Raw genomic sequence first — 15,748 nt, 5'->3', positions numbered from 1 at the left:
CGTTAGCATGGAGCAGATGGACGCCTATTGAAAAGAAGTCGGTTAAATAGTAAGAGCCAGCGCTATCTGCACACGTCGCGTGGTGCGGAGTTTTACTCCGTGCACCCGCGCCAGCTAGGCGTAGACCCTAAAGGTGATTTTCCACCGGCGAAGCGAGACGGCGAGGGATGAGCGAGAAGTTCCTAATAAAACGCGCGTTATCGTGCGCGCTCGCATCGGCCAGCGGGAGATATCCCAATACTAATGCCAATTCCAGCCCATCCTCTGGGTAGGTCCTCGTACTTACATTGAAATCGAGCGTCTGTATGTAATGGTGCGGTATCTTCATCCCTGGCGAGCGCACTTCCAAGTACTGCAAGCCCCCGGGCAGCATGCATTGCTTTACGATAGGCTTCACAAACTCCGGCACTCTTTCGCATTTTACTTTGTCGCGAGTTTCTCTCCTAAGCATTAGAATAAAAATATATGGTTCACGTACATCTGGGACAAAAGGCCAAGATGCCATAAACAGAGTAATTGCGATACGAGTTACTCGTATATTTTTTAAGGGTACAGTCAGCACCAAAAGTAGAGGATCACTTTTTTACTATGTCGTATTAGCACATTTGTCAAATTTGTATGGTGTTAAGTACGCTGCTGTAAAATTACAAAGCACAAAAGTATGCAGCTACTTTTGATGCTGACCGTACCTATCTTTTCTTATCGACAAAATATTTTTTTTAAATTATATGCATGTACTTACTTGCTTCCAAAAAAAGACTCCTTATCTTCAGCCGATTGCTGAGAGTTTCGGTCAATCGAGGAATCGAAGCTGACGGTTCTTACCGAGCTTCGCATAGATTTGTTTGATTCGGCGGCTTTTTGGGAAAATAATGGGTCCAACTGATTTCTTATCTCTGCACCCAGCTAAAATGATATAGTATATCGCAAAAGTGTGGGAGAATGGCCTGTATGAAGAACAGACTATGAGTTATCATACGATTTGTAACTAACATCGAAATCTTACGGGGTGGAGAGCTACTTATCCTAAAGCACAGGTTTTATTAATACCTATTTAGGAAGTGAAGTTTTAAGAATCTATTATAACGATGTTTTTTGAAATAAATTTATTGTTATTAATAGTAAACCTCCTCACACCCACCTTCTCACCGACTTCATACGAATCATAGAACTTCTGCTTTTTGAACTCAGCGAAGTACCGAGGGCAGTAGCGCGTGGAAGGTCCTGCGGCGAAGATCGAAGGGTCGTTGGTGCGGAACTGGTGGTCAATGAGGATACCTGCGTCGTACGCCATGCCGCTCCTGTGGATAGCTGATAAACAATGGTCGAAAATATATAAGGGGATTCAGTAACAAAAAAAAACTGTTTAAACTTAGGCAACATAATGTAACGTGTTTTCGAAATATAAGTTTCCTATGTGCCCGTTTTAATTAATTAACAAATTAACAAACATGCAATTAATCAAACTTGATCTGGATACGACTTGCAGCGTTTCAAACATTAATAAAAGCTCCAGTCACTTCAATCCGTGTCGCAGCGAAAGGGTCAACAAAAAATCTCATTCTTTAAATTTTCTTATCTGTTTTCCGCATCCATACGATTTCTTCTGTCCACTAGAAAAGTGAGACTAGAAAACTTAAGTTTGTTAGGTACCTACCTAACTATGTCTGAAGGGAGATGCTGAAAGTAACGTTTAATTGGGCCAATCCGAAACCATTTAGAAACTCTTTGTAATTTTGTAGCACAAGCAGAACGTACCCTGAAATGCGTTGGCGTCTATTCCTTTAACTCCATAGTAGAACATCGCCGAGCACTCCAGTTCAACCATTTGGAAATGCGAGAGGAAATTAACGTGGGTTGCCATGTTGTACATGTCCACATTCCAAGACTGGAAGTAGTACGAGCGGTACACCGATATTCCTAGTTCATTAAGTACTTCTCGCATCGTTTGGTCAACCTACAATAAATGAACTTGTGAGGCAAGTATCTATTGACAAAATATTACGAGCTAAGACTTAAAGTAAGGAGAATTTGGACTTTATTTTAGTCCGTGAAACAAACAATTTGACTAATTTCTCACTGGTCGGGTTATAGGCAAAATGTCGGACACCCAATAGTGGTTGAATACATTATTAAATGAGGCTGTTTATGCGGTACAGATTTTTAAACGGAAATCCGACTGGCACAAAACGGATCCGCAAATGACTAGTATAGTCTGAGAGCCCGTTCCCACTTGTCGGTTGTAGGATTTTGATCGGATGTCCCAGTCGCAGAGCAGAACATTTAATATGAAAAAGTTCACACTTACTCTACACTAGGTACACCAATTTTGTATACTGTGGCAGAAATGGTTGACATCCGACACAAACCAAATCGGATACTCTACATGGCGTGCATGAAGATTAGCAGCTCTAGTGCTGCTTGCTGTAGGCGCGGACTACCAGCTGCCTACCCTAGAATTGGAATTGACCACTGCACGCCATTGAACCCGACAAGTGGGAACGGGCTCTGAAGATTGTATACAGATTTTCAGGTATGTTGAGGTGATTTTAATAAACTACCCATGTAGGTATGTAACATGCGTAATTTATTGAAGTGATCATCCCAATTCGTAATTAGAACTCACGTAAATATTAGAGAACACAGGAATCCTGGGCTTAGTAGGGTCCTCAGGCGGGAATGGTTCCACAAACGTGATATTACGGGCCGGGATTTCCATTTCCAGTAACGCCGCTATACAGCAATACGCGTGCAAGTAAGCTCCGTACACTATCACTTGATCTAAATACAAATTATAGAACATTACACACCTCAAAGATGTAAAATTAGAAATTACTTTGATTACATTGCACTTTTTTTTCGTTCGATATGAAGGTTTGTTAGATTAAAATGTAATTAAGAGTTCGTAGTTATGTGCTATGCTTGGAATTTCTTTGCGCGATAGAATCCGGAATACGGATATTCGTCGAAAAACTAAAGTCACCGACATAGCTGGAAAAATATGCAAGTTGTAGTCGCAATGGGCGGGCCACATCGCTCGAAGAACAGATAACCATTGGGGGAGAAAAGTCCTCGAGTGGCGACCATGAACCGGAAGACGAAGCATTGGCAAGCCTCCCACCAGGTGGACTGAGGACATCGTGAGAGTTGCGGGAAACCGGTGGATGCAAGTGGCGAGTTGTCGTTCATTGTGGCGTTCTAAGGGGGAGGCCTTTGTTCAGCAGTGGACGTCTTCCGGCTGATGATGATGATGAGTTATGTTATAATTAGTTACCCAGTGAACTCAATTGGTACAGAGCATCAAGGGTTACCGAGATTAATAAATTCAAGTTGTCTAAGGGCGATTACAGACTAGCGTTTATTGTGCCCGTAGTATACGGTCGTTTTTGGCATACCTAGCATGCTCATTCCTACGTGTTCAACGCTAGCAGAAAATACGAACTTCGTATCTTGCCGTGCCGCTGACGCTAAGTAATTATTTAATACGAGAGTGAGAGGGACGGTCCCCCAGAACCGAACGCGTTTCCGAAAACGGGCTTATTAACGCAAATAAAACGCTAGTCTGAAACTACCCTGATGAATTTTTCATTTCATTATCATTGTACCTATATTTACTGTTGCTGGCGACTCTACTGTGAACAATTGGCCTCTCGCCTTCCTGCATTAACTTTGCAAAATTTCGCGAAGAAAAAGCGTTAAGTACTCTATGTTTGACCAGTTAAATAGTGACAAACCATTTGGAACCAAATTTTAACCAAGTTCGTCAAACCATGAAAGAATAAAAAACATGCACTCCGACGAAATAAACTGTTTGTAACGTTTGGAATATTAGATTATTAGTAGGAATAGTTCAAATTGTCCATACTCGTACATTCGGTTGAACTATTTCTATAGTAGAAGTTTTTGACGAAGCGTAGCGCCTTGTTCGCTTCAGTGAGGCTGTTGACGATGAATACGTTGTCAGGCGTTTCGTAGTCCGTGTTTATTTGCGGCTCGCGGTACGAAGGGTCGTCTAGACGAGAATAGGGAGGGATGTTGCCAGATCTAAAATAAATTATACAATGCCAAAGTTAATTCCGTCAGAAGGTGCATGACCACCTGTAAATGTTATTTAGGACTTTTGTGGTTTACAAATGTGTGCATATATGATTGATTGATGTTCAAAGTTTTAAGTATAGCGTCAAAATACGATTCAAAAAGTGGAGAAACACTGTTAAATTTAAAATAAGAGTATAGTAAGACCAGGAAAAAATTACCGCCAAACTTTATTTTTAAAACTAGTCAAAACTTGTTTCGCAGATTACCATAATTTTCAAAAAAGGTGATTTCAAAATTCGAGCCCCAATACCATATTTATACGTATTTATTATAAAGAAAGAAAGAAACAAAGAAAGAAAGAAAAAAAACAAAAACCAAAGCTGTCGATGTGTGATTTACATCTTTTAATAAATAATAATTTTTAACTCATAGTAAAAACCGGCCAAGAGCGTGTCGGCCACGCGCAAGATAGGGTTCCGTAGCCATTACGAAAAAATAAAGTAATATTTTTCTAAGAATTTCGTATTGTGTACGGAATCTTCCAAGTTTAGGTACATTTTATACCTTAGGCTGCTATTTACTCTTAAACTACTTACTAATAAAAAAAAAAGTGTTTTTTATTCTTACTTACCACTTTGTCGGCGTAACCGATATCTATATTAAAGCCTAATTACAGCTTTCTAGTACTAACAGTCTCTGAGCTTAGCGGCGGACAGACAGACAGACGGACAGACATGGCGAGTCCTAGTAGACTACGGAACCCTAAAAAGCGATAATAACAAAACTACTTACTTGACGTTCTTTGCTCGTTCCAACACTGACTGCAAGTAATCGGGGTGCTGGTATTGCTTACCGAATAGCAAGAGCAGTTTATCGTAATAACAACGGTGGCCGCTCAATAACGTTATAAATTTTTCTTGCCTGGTAACACATAATGGAGGATAAACAAAATTAAAAAGGTTTACAAAAAAAAAGCTAAGTGTATTACCCAAGAAAAGTAGTAAAAAGGGAAAAATCATAAGTACTTGTGTATTTTAATGTAAAACGGTTTTATTGTAACCAAATACTAATGATGCTGCGATATTGCACTAAAGGAATCCAGTCATCTAGGTCACTCATGAGACTAAAATAGAAACGCAGAAGGTAGCATATATTGATTAAATATTATGTAAACGATGATTTTTTTAGATTACAATAAAACCGTTTAATAATTTATTTTTTTAACAACATCAAGTGTAATTTTTGGGTCGATCAACTTTTTGTTGTTTGTTATTCTGTCCCGTTGTCCAAGAGACAACAGTGCTTAAAAAAACTGTGCTACTAATGTGCTTAGGAGATTGTCCATTAAATAATGGGCTTGTAACTACGACAAAATGTACGCTCTATGAATTATAACCACAGAAAACATGGAGAAACTCATGGTGTTAAAGAGTTGTCCAGGGGACGTAACTATGGCAACGCGGTACAGGGAAAAGTTGATCGACCCTTTTAACTTAACATTTATTTTGACTGTAAGTACACGAAAATAGGAAACCTCTTTCGTTGGTAATGATGAACATTAACTAAATCTTTTAAAAAAATACAAAAAGATACATAGCAGAGCGTGGTTTCGATCCACGGACCTCTGGGTTATGGGCCCAGCACGCTTCCACTGCGCCACTCTGCTCTCCACGGCAACGCTCGAAAATAACCCCCAATCTGTAACCTAAAGTACAGTGGCACTTACTTGTTGATATCTACCACAGTGCCAACCACCACGTTCAGATAGTACGTATAAGGCGTGCTCTTGAGGAATTGATCGGTAGTGGTTCGGTGTCTAAGGAACATCATTTCTACGTGCGGCTTGCAATGGCGGATGAATGGCAAGCCGGACGGCGATACTAGTGTCACGTTGGTGAAAGTTAGGTATGGTGAGCCCGCTCTGGGTAAAAGACAAAATAGATACCTATTATAATAAAAAAAAGACTGACAGACATACTTATTCGTCGTAGTGTTGTAGAAAACCTAAAATTTTGCAAAGATGTTCATTTATTATGCAGACAAGGCTTAAGGACAGATTTAGCGACTTTTCCGGAATAAAAAAAAACACTTCTCATGCTCGTGAAGGTCGTGTTTACGCTGGATCTATGCACATAAAATGGCTTTGTATGCTGTAGTGCATAAAGTAAAATCTTTGTTTAAAACCAAGGTAATCAGGTGTCAACAGCCACAAACATTCTACATTATTTATTTTAATAATTTTTAATTTATCATCATCATCACTATGAATCAAATCGATCAAAATAGATCAATAAAACAAAAAAAATATAATTAGTTATATAATAATCCATGAAAAATAAAAGATACATAGAAAGTGACCAACTATTTCCACTGTTTCTATTTAATTCTCTCGCAATCTAAGTGAAAAGCAGAGTGTAAAACTCGAACCCCATTTTCCCCTTGACGAGTCTATGCACCCTCGCCGTACCTATCGGCTCGGGTGGCTATTATGAACGTCTTGGGTAAAATGGCTCGTTTTATGCTCTCATTGTACCTACAATCTACTATTTTTTACATCTGCAATCAGCTATGCTACAGCCATAATCAGATAGCGTAAACTTTCAATTGTTCTTTTAAAAGAGTAGGTACCATCAGTCTACCACCCTAAAGTTAATAATAGTTTGCGTGTAATAAAACAATAATGGACATAGACGCTGCTGTCAACTTGAAAGTTCTACTTTAGCGACATATTCATTTGATAGGAACTGTTTAAAAATTGATAGACCATTTATTTGGCTGATGGTACCTACTCCATTGAGCATTGATTGTCTTGAAGAGTAGACTTTATTCTCTCCGTCTAGTTTGAGTAATTGCCAACGTTTTAGCCTTGTCACATCACCTTCCCCGCTCAATAGGTCTCTGGCAAGTTCATTTATTTGTTTTTGTAATCGCTCCTTGTATCTTTTGCAGTAGGTACCTGACGACTTATTTTACGGTTGATATTTTTAAGTATTTATGAACCTCTGAGTTTCGCGAGAGCGTAGGATAGAAATGAGAATGATTTCTTTAATCTTCACTAAATCTGCCACAGCGGAGCATGAAAAAATATGACACGTCCTACCGGCCCTAGAAGTAGAGTTGTATCTACACTTTGTTTTGTCAAATCTGATACTTTATAATATTACTACTGGTATACCAAAATTGTACCCGAATAGCAAAGCGTTCAAACAAGCCAGAGCGGTGTTCCCAGCACCGACCACCACGATCCTCGCATCGACGTTCAACTTCGTAATGCTCGTAATTTTATTATTAATAAACCACGTGTTGAATGCCATTCTGTAATAAAACATAATATTACTTTTTTATAAGGAACTTAATCATCAACATCATCTTCTAAGTTGGACAATATAGACAGAGTGGACGTGGTCATTTGGGGTCGCCCATCGCTACAATCGCTAGGTACCTTCGCAATTTTTCTCCACCGATTTATATAGGCCATTTCGATTCATTATCATCACCAGCCGGAACACGTCCACTGCCGAACAAAAGCAACGAAAACTCGCCACTTGCATCCATCAGTTGCCCGCAACTCTCACGATGTTGTTAGTCCATACCTAGTGGGAGAGCTGCCAACGCTTTCGTGCCGGTTCGGTTCGTGGTCGCCACTCAAGGACTTCTGCGCTAACGTTTCTGTTCTTCGAGCGATGTGGCCCGCCCATTTGATTGTCACTTCAAGTTGAATATTTTTACAGCTATGTCAGTGACTTGACGAGTTCTTCGACGAATTTCTGACACACGTAACACACTAGCCTGTAAACTAAACCTCGTCCTGTGGAGTTTATAGCTAAGTTTTGCGCTTACATTTTTCTTGAAAATACTCCCAAATTCTTTAACTGTGGAATTAAACCGCAGATAGATTCTGACTTCCTCGGAAGAAGGGGCACCATGGCTATTGCCATAGTGTTAGCTTTATGAATTACCTGAAATGAGATCAGAACATTGTAATAAGGCGTTATTTGGGAAAGAAGGGCGAATACTTCTTATACAAATAGTAGAATAGTTTTAATGCACAAAATATGTAATATCTTGGACATGTTTTAATCTGGGGGCACTGCCAAGTCGAGCAAAACAAAAACAAAGGCACGGCCGTACCATACTTTTCTCGAAGCCATTCAGGCTATTTTCATCATTATCTTTACTCGAGCAATCTTTGTAATATTTACGTCGGGACTCTCGGAAACAGCTTTAACGATTTAGCTGAAATTTGCTGTGGGGGTTTTGTGGGCATTGTTCGCACAATCGATCTGGTTTGGTCCCACCTCTAAAATAACGCATGAAGAGTTTTAGCCCAAGCATCACCCAGGTAGGTAAGTCAATCACTCAGTGGACTAGCAATAATTAGTTTTAGTTCACATTCAGCAATTCTTGACCCATACAATAGAAGTCCAACTTATAATATCATAGTCTATTCACGTCAATTTCGTTGCCATATTTGAATTTATAATTCGAGTAGCATCCGGCAGTTCTATAGCCATGTATTCAACCGCGTTGTATTTAAATTATTTTGATTAGAGTTCATTTTACCAGGCAATAATTTAGAGACATCTATCGGTTGGGTTACATTATCTCTTATTTTATAAACAGCAGTCAATTATCTTTGCACTATTCCACGCTAGGTGGCAGCACATTGTATGCAATTTTCATTTGTATATCTGTACAATAAACTCTCAGCAACAAAGCGCTATCGTAAAATTCTTATTATGGTATTATCAGCTAAATAAGTGGTCTACCAATTTTTAAACAAGTTCCTATCAAATGAATATGTCACTAAAGTTGAACTTTCAAGTTGACAGATACGTTTATTGGCATTATTGTTTTATGACATGCAAACGATTATGAACTTTAGGGTGGTAGACCACATATTTGGCTGATGGTACAGGATGAAAAGTTATTACTTTTTTCGCACAGACGCTACAACCAATAATCGCCAAGATTTCAAACTGTATATGAATGCGCATATAAGCAATTCTGGCGACACTGGTCTTGGAGCAAGCCAGGACTTATAACATTTCCTTCTGTTTTTCAATTTCATGGACTGACCCATTTATTTCTGTAACCCGTCAGCCACATTAGATTGTCACATCCTTGCAGCCTCATCATGTCTCTGAGGAAGAACCTGAAGTGTGTCTCAAACACCGGGTACACCAGGGTAGTCTTCAGGGTAGCAAAGCCTACGCTAGCTCCATGCCCCCTGTTATGATATTTGCCAATGTGGTAATAATCCAAATTGAATTTTGCTTGGATGAAGTTGATTTGTTCTGGTGGTCTGCAAAAGAACATTCTTTTATAAGTCTTCAGACAACCAACATAAGGTGGTAACATACTACTAAAACGCGACGCCACGCCACGTCGTACGGCACGGTTTACTATGTTTCGGCGAATAAAGTTTGGCAACCTGTTTAATTTCGCAACTTTTCATTTTCCAACTAACCTAACCTAAAGGGTTCTACACTATGGCCCTGAAATAAATCCTGAAATATTTAGGTACAATACGGTATTTGACTATTTTGTATATGTTTTATAAATTAAAACTACACAATGCCTGTTATCGAATAGAAAAACAACTTTTAAGCTACCTTTACAAATAACAAAGTTATAAAGGTTTGAAATTCAATATTAGACAGAGAAAGATATACTGGCATGTGACGTCACACGCCAGTACCGCCATACTTGCTGCATAGAGAAAAGCGTTTGAGAAAGAGACAGGTATATATATTTTTCAAAAAATCACTATAAATCCAATTTTCAACCGATTTCAGTTTTCTCTTCGCTGAACACTGTCTGTACATCTATATTTTCATAATAATAGTAAGATATGGCAAATTCAGGAATTGTCAAATACCGTATTTAAGACTTTGCGAAATGAAAAGTTGCAAAATTAAACAGGTTGCCAAACGTTACGTTGCGAAAAGGCAGTACCCGCGTCCGGCACATGTTTCTATCTGCAACTGACCATAATAAATACATGGAACTAATTAGTACTGACACGAGTTGGATTGGATGGCGTGTCGCTAGCGTAACGTGGTGTCGGGTTTTAATAGTACGTCCGCACCTTTATCATTTTAATTCAATATCATTAATTGCAAAAAAAAAAATCAATTTCAAAATCAACGCTACTTACTCCACGATCCCGTAACCAACCAAAGTGACTCCGCTCATAAACACATAGGCCTGATGTTGCTTCTTCCCCATAATACTGTTCTCAACTATCCACATCGTTTCTTTACCTTCCAAGGTCTGTATTAAATTTATTATTTGAGGTACATCAATGACCTCGGCTTTCCGGACCCTCAGTTTACTGCAAATGTAATAGCCACTCAATAATCTCGTAAAAAAATATTTTAAAGCGACCTTTTTTATATTTTTCTTAAAAACTATAAGCAATTTTCCAACAGCAACCAATATAGAAAACTACGTACCCTAACACGGAGTGTCTGTGCGCAATGTACAGTGCGTATTCTGTGCAAACGTCCCCTTTGCTGGACACAAACTGTAAGGAATCGAACGTAAACAAATAGATTTTTTGTCCGTTAATTTCCTAATTATAATGACGGGTTCCTTCCATCCTGCTAAAAAACCATTTAGAAAAGTTAAAAAGCCACTTTAATTTCAAAGTTCAATATCTCGTAAACCTGAACCGATTTTAATGAAACTTTGCTAAGAACTTGGCTTGGTTAGAATACTTGACAGAAAAAAAACCGAAATACGCCTTCTCATATATTTAATATTATTAATGCGAATGTGTGTGCGTGCGTTTGTTACTTCTTCACGCTAATACGGCTGTATGTCTGGTATGTTGATAGCTGGTATGGAATAGCACATAATATGCTACCTTTTATTACGATATTATTGGGATATCGAGTTAAAATCCTAAAACTCCAATTGCTATCAGTTTAGAGAAATGAAATTGTCTAGGGTTTTTTATGCAAGATACGTCAGGTCAGGATATTACTTATATTAAAATAGCGTCAAATTCCAATTTAACTGCTAGATCTACCTAATGGTACGCGTGCGAAGCCACAGGCAAAGTGTAGGTAATGTTTTATAATTTCAAATAATACTTACGCCGTGGTGGCCGAGTGGTTTGACCTATGGCCTCTCAAGCAGAGGATCGTGGGTTCGAATCCCGGCTCGCACCTCTGAGTTTTTCGGAATTAATGTGCGAAATTACATTTGAAATTTACCACGAGCTTTACGGTGAAGGAAAACATCGTGAGGAAACCTGCACAAACCTGCGAAACAATTCAATGTGTGTGAAGTTCCCAATCCCCACTGGGCCCGCGCGGGAACTACGGCCCAAGCCCTCTCATTCCGAGAGGAGGCCTGTGCCCAGCAGTGGGACGTATATAGGCTGGGATGATGAATATTTACGCAAAAATGTTGGAGTAAATGGATAGATTTGCCATCACAAGGTACTCGGATCAAGCAGTAATCGTAGTCCTTCATAATTTCAAAAGCTGCTTCCAGTAAATCGTAACCTTTCCTGAAAATTACGACTTATTGAGTTGAGAGTATAGTATTAGGTTTATTATTATCATCTGTGGAAGAGGACTTGTACATATCGAAAATACAAACTGAAACATAGATGCACAGAAAAAGAGACCAGCGCTGGTCTCTCTCTGAGCTGGGCTCGCATCTATGTTTCAGTTTGTATTTTCGATATGGTTTTTACGGGATGGCCGTAAAAGTAACAAAACTTGGAGTTGAAATAAAAAATACTCCAAAAACCAATCTTAGGATTTGTAGAGTCAACGTCATAAATAAGTGATCACTTTTATACCTTGTCACTTTAAGGTCATGTTTGAAAAGCCATACGAAATTGTGTAACGACTGAAAGCGACAAGGTACAGAAATTATCACTTTTTTATGACGTTGACTGTACAAGTCCTAAGATTGGTTTTTGGAGTATTTTTGTATTTTTTCGAAGTTTTGTGGCCATACCATTACCGTGGCAGTAGAGTTGTGTGTAAATCATTTTCAACACCGTAACTGCTCGTCCACTTCTGCTGCTGACTGTACCTGTACCTATATGCCACATGACGTGTCTCCTGAAAAACTATCTTACGTAGGTAATAGATAGTAACAATACATATTTACCTTTCATCGATATCTTCTCGTAAAGCATACAACTCAATCATGAAGGCATTGGGATCTCCATGGTAAACTTGCTCCTTAACATCCGCGTTTGCCGCTTTAAGCACTGATTGCCGTCCTAACAATCAATAACTAATTATTTAATTATGCTTTTTACTTGATTCACTTGTAACTATGTAAGTAACGGAATCTATCAACTTGATTTTCATCCACTTCCTATTGTTGTATTTAACACGAATCTTGGCTTACTTTGATACTGCCGCTGTTTGTTAAGTGTGGATGATGCGAACCTTTCAGCATCTGCCTTTTGTTTATTTTCTGGGCTGAAATGGCAAAATATAGCATAACGCCCGGTTCACATTATTCCAGTAGTCGTGCCAGTAGCGATACATTGCGGGGTCACAATCCAAACGAGTTACACAAGATCGATCGAGCACCTGTCATGCTACTGGAATAATGTGAACCGGGCATAACTTTGTAGAATTTTGCTTAAGGGTCAATCAACTTTTTTACCGACACTAATCTGTCCGCGACATTTTTCAAAAAATTGCAGATTTTTGTAAGTAAACATATTTTTTCTGTAATTTAATATATAGTGTACATGAATACATGCCATCCTACGTAAGTTCAACCTATTAAACCGTGTAATATCTTATTGGAAGTACGACTTTTTGATAACGCCAGAGACAATTTTGGTAACGCAGGAGACGCCCAAAGTGTCGGTAAAATAGTTGATTGAGCCTTAATTCAAGATCTATTAACTAGAGATTGAAATATTTTAAAAGCAAAAATTATTGTGAGATTGCCACTGATGGTCAGGTTTAAATTTTCAAGCTGAAAACTAGAACTAGCTTTGAAATTAGAATTTATGACATCGGTCAATTCTGTATGACATTAACATATCGATGCTTGAAAGCAGAAATTGACTAAGCGGCATTATTTTAAGATACTGATTTCAAACATGTATGTAACTCACTATCTTAAAAATATGTCGCTTAGTCAATTTCTCCTTTCAAGCGTCGATATGTAGCGCCTCTAGTGAGCGAATATAGAAACTCCAACCATGCCATCGAAGTTTCTCAATCCGGACGCTTTAATACAACTTCCAAACCTCTTCCTTCAGGCTCTATACTACAAAGTGCGAAATCCGAAATTCGCATCTTGCTGTCCCGCTGACCCTTCTATTATATAATACGAGACTGAGTGAGAGGGATACGATACGAACTTCAATTTTCGAATTTCATAGTATTAGCCCCCTAGACTTCGGTCCCCAGTCCTCTACCTACCTAGTACCTATTATGACCTGTCCCCACACATATGTATGCAGTAACATTATGTAACAAGGAAAGCAGCAACATCAGACGTTGATCGTATTTTAACTAAGTATAATAAATGTATACCTAGTGCCATCCACGAAGACGCGTGGTTTTCAAAATAAGACATAAGACATTGTAATAAGAACCACGGCACGCTTCATCGTAAATGACTCTACCTCTAGGTAGATACTCACATTTGAGCAAAGGACGCGACATCAGGCACAGTCAGTAACTTATAATCGATGTTGACTATTTCGTAGTCAAATGGGTCGGCCTCCAAGTATACCGCCTTGTTCGGTGGGATCAGCGACGGTGTTGGTGACGTCATGAAGGCCTGGGGAAAATAATACACTGTCGCATGTAAGTAAAATAAGAGCATTATCATACGACTATAAGTGGTATGGCGTTAAGCCAAAAAAATATGTTTATCCATACTAATACCATTATAAGTTATTTTAGCATAATAACTTTCGCTGAAATAAGTCGACACGTCTGTCTGTTACATTTTCACGCTTAAAACCGCTGAACCGATTTAGATAGAATTTGATATAGAAATATTTTTGAGACCAGAGAGAAAATTGCACAATTGATGGTCCCAAAGGCAGACCAGCGCCGTTCGCACGGGTGGCATTATGCTGATTTGGGACCGTGATTTCGTGGTCGTGTTGAGTGTTGTTTGTAATAATGGCACGGAACCCTTCGTGCGCGAGTCCGCCTCGCACTTGGCCGGTTTTTTAACGTTTTCTTTGATGTAAGTTTTTTTAGAACTCGTAGCGCCGCCCACTCAATGACACACCAAAATAATTCGTAGTAATAGTTGGAAACATAATTCACGAAGAGTTACACGTAGAGTACAACCATACCTCTGGTCTTGAGGATTGTTAAGCTGACCTGATCACTAAACTCATCAGATTGCTGGATAAAATACAGATGGTCGAAGCTGCGTCTCATGGCCGCGTTCTCTCCGAAGTTGACCCGACCCGATGATTTTCTGGAACGCCGTGTTTTTTCTTTTCGCTGCTGTTTAACATAAAAGAATGCGATACTGCATGCTTATAATCGTGAGTTGCCATCCCAATTAGCCTATTTTCCCCCTTAACACCTAACGCCCAGAACAATCCATAGTGCAATGGTGATTCGTACAAGCTATATCCATCTGCTTTCCGTAAGCTAAAGTAGACAAACAGGTTTATATAGGTACTCTGGACATCTCATCTCACTAATATATATAAATGCGAAAGTTTGTAAGTCTGTTTATTTGTTTGTTTAAACCACTGAATCGATTCAGATTAAATTCGGAATACAGATAGTTTAGGTCCCGGAGGAGGACTTAGGATAGTTTTTATCCGGAAAAATTGCATAGTTCCCACGGGATAGCGATAAACGAATTTTGTGCGGACGAAGTCGCGGGTAACGGCTAGTCGAAAATAATAGAGGGTAGGGTTGTAGGTTAGGGTACTAATTCAATTGAATTTTTGGGATAATAATAGCCCCATCGAACGATGCGATGATTCTGCCAATGTCGAGGTTCGATAAGACACTGCCAGACGACTTTAGGTCCGTAGTCCTTTAGTACGGTAGAGCTGTCCGTGTTCGGTAGAATACCAGACACAACCAATGTAAAACAAAAAGTAACCAACTGCCACCACTGAACAGTTAGGGGCTGTTTCACCATCCATTGATTAGTGTTAACTGGCGGTTAGGTGTGATGCCGTCTCTATTTGTTTTGTTCGAATAGACGGAGACGGCATCACATTTAACCGTCGGTTAACGCTAATCAATGGATGGTGAAACAGCCCCTTAGGGTATTAAAATATTAGAATACTTACACATCCGTCTAGTTGTATTGCTGACAACTTTGGGACGTCATCAAAAGGGCTACGTTCCCCGAGTAATATTGGGTCACTGGGAAGATAGATAACAATAAAATTTACATTTGTTATCATAACACAAACTCATCATCATCTCGGTCTATATACGCCCCACTGCTGGGCACAGGCTTCATCTCAGAATTAGATGGCTTGGGCGGTATTTCCCATGCAGGAACTTCACATTATACACATCATCGAATTTCTTCACAGGTGTGACCAGGTTTCCTCACGATGATTTCCTCTACCGTTCATGGTAAATTTCAAATGTAATTTTGCAGCCTATCCCTTTGCTCTTTCCAGCAACATGTAATAAAGTAATAAGTGAGATGAATGAAGAGATGACAATCAAGTTAAATATATATTCTTAGGCACATTATGAAACGGCGCTAT

At 39.1% G+C, this 15,748-nt stretch overlaps 2 protein-coding genes and 1 non-coding gene across 5 annotated transcripts in view; all 3 read right to left on the bottom strand.

Moving 5' to 3' along the window:
• The window catches only part of nAChRalpha1 (nicotinic acetylcholine receptor alpha1), a 372,458-nt gene that overhangs the window by 196,775 nt on the left and 159,935 nt on the right, over window positions 1-15,748 (bottom strand). The window lies entirely within an intron of this gene.
• LOC141440018 (cilia- and flagella-associated protein 61-like) lies at window positions 128-15,386 on the bottom strand. The gene is made up of 19 exons (XM_074104475.1): window positions 15,317-15,386; window positions 14,379-14,507; window positions 13,682-13,821; window positions 12,421-12,494; window positions 12,175-12,289; window positions 11,449-11,560; window positions 10,497-10,567; window positions 10,199-10,375; window positions 9,118-9,343; window positions 7,879-7,997; window positions 7,225-7,353; window positions 5,765-5,959; window positions 4,831-4,959; window positions 3,872-4,044; window positions 2,627-2,781; window positions 1,759-1,957; window positions 1,142-1,311; window positions 743-906; window positions 128-443 (listed from the first exon to the last, which is right to left on the bottom strand). The coding sequence occupies exons 2-19, from the start codon at window positions 14,436-14,438 to the stop codon at window positions 128-130; spliced, it is 2,724 nt and encodes a 907-aa protein (XP_073960576.1). The 5' UTR covers window positions 14,439-14,507; window positions 15,317-15,386.
• On the bottom strand, window positions 5,633-5,704 carry TRNAM-CAU (transfer RNA methionine (anticodon CAU)). The gene has a single exon. It is a non-coding gene; the product is annotated as a tRNA-Met (tRNA).

The sequence above is a fragment of the Choristoneura fumiferana genome, chromosome 21, assembly GCF_025370935.1.
Source record: "Choristoneura fumiferana chromosome 21, NRCan_CFum_1, whole genome shotgun sequence".
Classification (NCBI taxonomy): Eukaryota; Metazoa; Arthropoda; class Insecta; order Lepidoptera; family Tortricidae; genus Choristoneura; species Choristoneura fumiferana.
The sequence above is the reverse complement of the archived record's forward strand: the minus strand, read 5'-3'. Positions and strand labels throughout refer to the sequence as shown.

What these genes read in the sequence shown, in the direction of transcription:
- LOC141440018 (XM_074104475.1), bottom strand. Translation starts at nt 14,438, where the DNA reads ATGAGACGCAGCTTCGACCATCTGTATTTTATCCAGCAATCTGATGAG. An exon ending in CTGATGAGTTTAGTGATCAG is followed by an intron (nt 13,822 to 14,378) that starts GTCAGCTTAACA and finishes TATTTTCCCCAG; the next exon opens with GCCTTCATGACGTCACCAAC. An exon ending in GTTGGTTACGGGATCGTGGA is followed by an intron (nt 9,344 to 10,198) that starts GTAAGTAGCGTT and finishes GTTCTTTTGCAG; the next exon opens with ACCACCAGAACAAATCAACT.